This window comes from Sinocyclocheilus rhinocerous, unplaced genomic scaffold (assembly GCF_001515625.1).
Source record: "Sinocyclocheilus rhinocerous isolate Xijiao unplaced genomic scaffold, SAMN03320098_v1.1 scaffold2644, whole genome shotgun sequence".
Lineage (NCBI taxonomy): Eukaryota > Metazoa > Chordata > Actinopteri > Cypriniformes > Cyprinidae > Sinocyclocheilus > Sinocyclocheilus rhinocerous.
Window position 1 is genome coordinate 52,062 of NW_015652154.1, and position 8,261 is coordinate 60,322.

An 8,261-nucleotide genomic window follows, 5' to 3' on the forward strand; every position below is an offset into this window, starting at 1 on the left:
TTTGTTTTTTTTTAAAAAACAAGACTTAATATCTTAAATCATTTCACTTGTACAGTAAATGCATCTTGATTCAAGAATGTTTAGAAATTTATACTAGAAAACAAGACAAACATACTAAGTAAGAGAATTATTTTGTGCAGTGTTGTGTCAATAGATTTCAATTACAATACATATTTACACCGAGCCATAAATCTCCACTTCTGTAGCACTTACACACACCTTTTCATTTTCATTCCTGTCCGTATCCTGAAGGTTTTTACAGCGGGTTTTGTTCATATATAATTTGCCTGATTATATACAACACTTTATTCCCCCAAAATTGTCTGTTCTAAGCATTTTCTGAATTATGGAGAGACAAAAATGAGATCACTCTGTGAAAACATTTGACTCTAATATGTCAAAAAAAATTAAACGAGTTTTGAAACTGACTTCATCCAGTGTTTAGATTTTTGTACTAGAAATGTATGCAAATTAGCGCATATTTAATTAAATAGTGCATCATTTGCATATTTAAACCTAACATTTTAGAAAACTTGTAATACAAAAAAAATAATGTTTGCAATTCAGTCAACTGGGTAAGTAAGGAGATAACTATTAGTTAATTTTTTTTACCCTATTCACCTGCAGTGTCTCGCCTTGAACACTTGCTTTTACAAACCTTTAATTTTGGGATCGTCCGTGTCTGTCTTTGGTTTTGACGCTGGTAAGTGAACGGCCTCAGAGACCACCAGAGCCTGTGTGATGTCATCACCTGCTGGACCAATCAGAACGCTTGTATAACTGCACGACTTTTAAATCGTTCACAGAATATAAACATTCTATATCAGAGGTTAAAGTTGATGTTTTTAAACAGCACATGTCGTGTGTGTAAAGGCATGACGTATTAGTAAGCCAAAACCCAAACACAAGCATTTTAGCACTTTCAGTTCCATCAGCCTGAAGTCAGTGGGATTCTTTTGAATGGTAACAAGTGTCAGTGAATGGGTGCCGTCAGAATGAGTTTAGGGTTAGGGTTATGAGTTTGTTTCTTCATCAGGTTTGTAGAAATGTAGCATTGCATCAGTGTCTCAGCAATGGATGCTCTGCAGTGAATGGGTGCCGTCAGAATGAGAGTCCAAACAGCTGATAAAAACATCACAATAATCCACAAGTAATCCACAGCACTCCAGTCCATCAGTTAACATCTGGAGAAGACAAAAGCTGAGACAAACCCAGCATTAACATGCTTTTAACTCAAATACATAGAGTCCATAGTCCATAATAACGCTTCCTCCAGTGAAAAAGTGTTCTGGTGTGAATCAGGAGAGAAATAATCCAGCCACATATTAGTTTAGAGCTGTTTAAACACTGCTTGATCTGTGCAGATTTCTCTCCTGATTCACACCAGAACACTTTTTCACTGGAGGAAGCTGGAGAAGACAAAAGCTGAAACTAATCCAGCATTAACATGCTTTTAACTCAAATACATTGAGTCCATAGTCCATAATAACGCTTCCTCCAGTGAAAAAGTGTTCTGGTGTGAATCAGGAGAGAAATCTGCACAGATCAAGCAGCGTTTAAACAGCTCTAAACAAATATGTGGCTGGATTTTGATGTGAGAGACAACAGGAGATGCACTTTTTCACTGGAGGAAGAGTTATTATGGATTATGGACTCGTATTTTAGACATTAAAAGCGTCTTAATGCTGGATGTGTTTCGGCTTTTGTCTTCTCCAGATGTTAACTGATGGACTGGAGTGCTGTGGATTACTTGTGGATTATTGTGATGTTTTTATCAGCTGTTTGGATTCTCATTCTGACGGCACCCATTCACTTGCAGTGAGACACTGATGCAATGCTACATTTCTACAAATCTGATCTACATTTTAGATGACCTGAGGGTGAGCACATTTTCATTTTTATTGAACTATTCCTATAATTTGTGAAGAACCATACACTTTTGTGGCTCACAGAGCTCCTTTTCTGCAATAATCCAAAGCATCAAAATAGCGTAGAGAACCAGAGTGAAGCTGCATCATCACTGCTGTTATATATTCTCACGTTGTGTCGTCCCATAATGCTCCTCTGCCGGATGGGACTCTGTGATTGGCTCTCTCACTCCAGACGTCTCCAGCGTTCCTGAGAGACGGACATCAGAGGAAGTGCGATCCGTATCCATGGACACCATCCGCTCCAGCTCTGCGTCTCCCGCGGTTACGGCCGCTGGCGTCATGGCGACAGACGGTTCGGATGATGCTCCGGCCTCCAACGGCTCGAAAATCAGAGGAAGGTCTTCGGAGGACATGGTGGCCTCAGTGCCGACGTCTTGAGACGAGGGCAAGACGCTCACTTCCTCTGGAGAAGTAATATAAAATAAAGAAATATAGAAATATAGAAGCAGTCCAGTCAAAATATCGGAATCACTTCTCAGATTCTCAGAAACCCCCTGCAGTCTTACTATAGGTTTCATTTATATTTTAAATTACATTTTTTTTTCATATACATTTTTTTAAGTTTTAGTATTTTTTTGTGACATTTTGTGATTTTTATTAGTTTTTTTCTTTAACTGTCTATAGTTTAGCTTAAGTTTTAGTTGTTTTAGTACATCAAGTTAAACTAAATGAACATGAGAAATATTGTATTTGAAGATAACCGTAACTGAAACTTTTTTTTATATAATTTAGTTTTAAATTAAATAATGTTGAAATATTTTATTTGATTTCAGTTGAAGTTTATTTTATTACTAGTAACAGTTAAATAGCTTTTACTTATTTTATGTGTGTTTTTGTCATTTGTATTATGTCTATATAGTTTTTATTTCATTTTTATTTATTTTAGTACATCAAGTTAAACTTAATAAAAAAATGATAAATATTGTCTAGGCAACTAACTGAAATTATATATATTTTATATTTTATTTTAATTTTAATGTTTATTTTATTCCTAGTAATAGATCAAGTTTTAGTCATTTTGATGTGTTTTTTTGTTGTTGTTTTTTTGGTATGTCTGTATTTTTTTATTATTAATTTTTAGTTTTATTTGGCAGCTAGCTGAAATAAAAGGAAGGAAAAGGAACTGATATATAACTCGCATACAAGAACTATATATGCAGTTCAGTCAAAAATGATTGCTACCTGTTTTGTTAAGTGAACTAAATGGACCAAAACAGATGATGCTAGTTACTCAAGCTCTATTTCATGCATCATAGCATTCCCACTTTGAGAAGAAGTCTGCATTTTCTGTCATTTCCATGACTATTGATGCATTAATGCTTTATAAACACTGCATCAGTTTCAACAGCAGCATAAACAATGACTGAACTGATATTTGACAAGTTCGGATTTCATGTTGACTCAATCTGGATCATAACCGATGAGTTCTGCAACATTAACACTGTTATTGAAACAGTCTGACAGAGTTTTATTCACACGCATTGGAAAGAAAACTCACAAATGAAAACATATCCTTCTCAGATTCCCAGAAAGCCTTTCAGACGAGATCTCAAACTAAACTCAGATTTGCTCAAGATATCAAATCTGCATCTGTGCTAATTTAGTATTATTGATATACTCTTATAGTTTTAAATCAGGGTTATTATAGTTAATGTAAAACTGAAACTATAACCATTAAAGCACATTTTGATTACATGAGATAAAATAAAAAACTTTAGGCTAGGACAAGATTTCTCATTTTTATATGGCAGATATTTTCACTTGTTTTAAGCAAAAACTAACAAAATTTTGGTAATTTTATTTTATTTTTGAAAACAAGACTTAATTTGTGACCCTGCAGCACAAAAGCAGTGTTAAGTCGCTGGGGTATATTTGTAGCAATAGCCAACAATACATTGTATGGGTCAAAATTATACATTTTTCTTTTATGCCAAAAATCATTAGGATATTAAGTAAAGATCATGTTTCATGAAGATATTTTGTAAATTTCCTACCGTAAATATATCAAAACTTAATGTTTGATTAGTAATATGCATCGCTAAGAACTTAATTTGGACAACTTTAAAGATGATTTTCTCAATATTAGATTTTTTTGCACCCTCAGATTCCAGATTTTCAAATATTGTCCTATCCTAACAAACCATACATCAATGGAAAGATTATTTATGTATTATGTACACATTTCAATTTCGACCCTTATGACTGGATTTGTGCTCCAGGGTCACATATCTTAAATCATTTTACTTGCACAGTAAATGCATCTTGATTCAAGAATGTTTAGATATTTATATGAAGACATAATTTTTTGCATCATTGACTCGCCTGTCCTCAGACGATCTGCTTCTGTCCAGGTGTCCGTGGCATCCAGCAGTCTGGAGCTGAAGCTCGGTCCGGATCCAGCTGCAGGAGTCAGTCTTCTGTCCTCCTCAGAAGAGTTGATCTGAAGCAGATCTCCAGCAGGAGGCGTCAGAGAGACCTGAGAGGCTTTATCTTCTCCATGTCTCTCATGTGGGACGGCCCGGCTGACGAGACAGATCGCTGCCAGCAGGAGACTCTGGAAAGCTGCATCGCTGAACATTGTGGATCCGTCGCATGAATCCAACAGACTCAAAACCCAAGCAAAACGTGAGCAGATCAGAAACACCAATGCACACTTCCTGAAGAAGATAAAATCCCAATTCAACATTTTGCTCTTCATAATACACTGCAAAAAATCATTCTCTTACTTAGTATTGTTGTCTTGTTTTCTAGTATAAATATCTAAACATTCTTGAATCAAGATGCATTTACTGTACAAGTGAAATGATTTAAGATATTAAGTCTTGTTTTCTAAAAACATTATCAAATTTTTTTTCGTTTTTGCTTAAAACAAACAAAAATATCTGCCAATGGAGTAAGAAAAATAATCTTAATTCAAAGCTAAACAAGATTATTTTTCTTGCCCCACTGGCAGATATTTTTGCTCGTTTTGTGTAGTTTATATTTTCATATTATGAGCACGAGGGGCATGCATTGCTTTAGACATTCTTAGACGTCTTTATTAACATCACTAGGTGCTTTAACAAACACTAGGATTGATTTTGGCGCTGCTGGGGACATAACGGCAGACAACAGACATTTCATTGTTTGATCAAAATTATTGCTGGGGATAATTCAGTAGTGTGTGATATTAGTGGGATCATGTAGCGTCTCTACTAAACTCTACACACTTGAAAATCATAACAAGCGATGATGACCAACTTTGGAAACTATAGTTCTCTCCTTAAATATGAAGAGCTAAAACAACATTCATGAGTTTCTCCAAATTTCACAAAAAGCTTCTGGACGTGATTATAATTAGGGCTGGGTAAAAAATATAGATATCTCGATATTAATCGATTCTCATTTTTACGGAACGATATTGATTCTTAAATCCCAAGAATCGATTATTCTAGCCTGTTTTCAGTTAATGGACGAACATTGAAGCGCACCTCCCATCCAATATAATCGCAATAATCATTGTGCTTTGGTACTTTTAATATGAAACAAAGTCTCAGATTTCAAATTCTGTCCGTTGTATTGCAGTATTTAAACAATAAAAGCCGTTTAGGCGCTGTTTAATGTGGAGTGATCGCTGTAGCGCCTCAGTGAACTGATCATCTCCTCCGCTTTATTACTAGTTATAGCACAAAATAAACATGACTAAACATCCGAAGGTAAGTTCAAAGAAAGAGTACAACTTTACAATCTGTATCCTGTCTCATGTAATCGCTCAATCAGTGTTTCAGCCGCGCAAAGACGTCAATATAACGGCTTGTAAACAATGTCACGTAACGTCACATTTACCTCAGAAAAACATATTCGGTGACCATAAACTCATTAGTTTATTACTTTTTTGGGGGGATAACCTGGCACTACATCCCTTGTGAAAATTAACAATGGTTTTACTCAAAAAAAGAAAGAAAGAAAAGAACAGACAAGAAAAAAACATGGTTACTATAGTTTAACCATGGTATTTGTAGTAAAACTGTGGTTATACAAAAAAAAAAAAACATTGTTACTACACTTTTACTATAATAAAACCATGGTTAATTTTCTTAAGGAATTTGTATTTGTGAATACTTTCTTTCTTTTTTTTATTTTTTTTTTTATAACTGTACTGCCTTAATGGTTTTTGTACTGTTTAATGAAGAAGAAAAAAAGATTTGCGAACCTGTTTCGAAGTCCCCATCTGAATCAAACGATTCACGATACACAATCTGGATAATGATTCGCGAGCCATCATTTCAGATCGTGACTTCAGAGCATGGATCGAAACCTGCTCCTAAAGGGTTAGTTCACCCCAAAATTACCCCATGTTTTACTCACGCTCAAGGCATCCTAGGTGTATATGGCTTTCTTCTTTCAGACGAATCAATCGGAGTTTTATTAAAAAACGTCCTGGCTCTTCCCAGCTTTAGAATGGCAGTGGATGGGTGTTTCTGTTCAACCGTCTAAAAGAAGTGCAATAAAGCGCATCCATCCATGTGTGCAGTTTTCTAGCATATTTCTTTAACCTCTCATGTAATATCAATGGTGCGACCTATTTCAGATGCAACCGAAATTACAACAACAGTGCTTATACACATATATTTAGTCGTTTGATCAAAGTTATTGCTAGGGACAATTTAGTAGTCGCTGGATATTCGTAGTGACACCCTTAGGCCATCGTGCGTTTGTTTCTTCATCAGGTTTGGAGAAATGTAGCATTGCATCAGTGTCTCACTGCAAGTGAATGGGTGCTGTCAGAATGAGAGTTTGCGTTATTATGGATTATGGACTCATATTTGAGTTAAAAACGTCTCAATGATGGATTTGTTTCAGCTTTTGTCTTCTCCAGATGTTAACTGATGGACTGGAGTGCTGTGGATTACTTGTGGATTATTGTGATGTTTTTATCAGCTGTTTGGACTCTCATTCTGACGGCACCCATTCACTTGCAGTGAGACACTGATGCAATGCTACATTTCTACAAATCTGATGAAGAAACAAACTCATCCTGATTCATTTTGGCGTGAACTAATTCTTTAAGAGTTGCTTGACATGTATAATTTATCACCATGAAAATAAATAAAGATGCTGCTTTTATATAAAGAATAGAATTTACAAAGGAACAGAAATAAAATTATATTATTATATTATAGCACACTTAAAATGAACAGTATTGGCTATACAACAACAACAACAACAAGATGAATATATCTCTAGAATTGAATGAATATATTCATGATGATATATGTTATGTGGTTTCTCCATCCATTCTGTAATAGTCTACATTACTCGTTCAGTTCTGCAGCAGTAACTTGACACACACACTACAGCAATTCACTGCCAGTGTCTAAAAATAGCACAGAGACAATGCGCCCTTCTCTATCATGCAGTTATGTTGGTTGATTCATCATTATTGCTCTGCATGCATCCTATAAAACAAGCATTACTGCAGGCGTGTTTATAGAATACATGCATGTGTTCTGATTTCTGGACTGTCATCACTGTCAGAATATGCTGCGTAATTCCTAAAATCGCAGAATGTCTTTGCATACGCGAGTCATATGCGTTAATGCATGCAGACACTGACTGCTCAGCTTCGTGATGAAGTGAACAAACACGAATCTCGTGCTCACCTGCTGTGTGTGAACGCGTCGTCCGTCTCGTGTCCAGTGCTCTGGCAGTGCTCCTGGCGTTAAAGCGCTCGCTCTTATTGTGTCTGCGTCAGATCAAGCTGCGCTCGAGCTTCCTCTCATCTGCAGACGACTGCCAGCGGAAATACTCCATAAACTATTATAATACAGATTATTATTGTAATTAGTATTATGATTAATAATAATAATAATGATTATTATTAGTAGTAGTCATAGTAGTAGTAGTAGGAATAATAATAATAATAATTGTTGTTGTTGTTCTTCTTATTATTGTTATTATTCATTATTATTATTTATTTATTTAAACATTCTAAAGTGCTTGTTTAATAGCAAAACTCTTTAAAAAAATTATTTTATACTCAAAACCAAACTTTGGTTTCAAATTATTATTATTATTAATTATGATTATTGTTTTTTTTTTAAACATTCTAAATTACTTGTTTAATGACAAAACTTTAAAAATATATATAAATTTTTAAACTTTGGTTTCAAATGATTAATTATTAATTTTTATTATTATATTTAGAAGTACTTGTTTAATGATAACATTTTTGACTCGAAATCAAACTTTGGTTTCAAATAATTATTAATTGTAATTATTATTATTATTATTATTATTATTATTATTATTATTATAGTATTTCTGAAGCACATGTGCTTGTTTATGATA

At 34.5% G+C, this 8,261-nt stretch overlaps 1 protein-coding gene across 2 annotated transcripts in view; it reads right to left on the reverse strand.

Moving 5' to 3' along the window:
* armh4 (armadillo like helical domain containing 4) overlaps positions 1 to 7,653 on the reverse strand; it is a 17,108-nt gene extending 9,455 nt beyond the window's left edge. Inside the window, exons 1-4 of one of the 2 annotated variants that reach the window (XM_016519503.1) lie at positions 7,574 to 7,653; positions 4,254 to 4,588; positions 2,041 to 2,334; positions 659 to 751 (exon numbers count right to left, since the gene is read on the reverse strand). In XM_016519503.1, coding sequence (XP_016374989.1) covers positions 659 to 751; positions 2,041 to 2,334; positions 4,254 to 4,509 — 643 coding nt within the window. In that variant the 5' untranslated portion in view covers positions 4,510 to 4,588; positions 7,574 to 7,653. Of the gene's footprint in view, positions 1 to 658; positions 755 to 2,040; positions 2,335 to 4,253; positions 4,589 to 7,573 lie in introns of both variants that reach the window. The other variant, XM_016519502.1, reaches the window with a different exon arrangement.
* Positions 7,654 to 8,261: the final 608 nt, after the last annotated feature.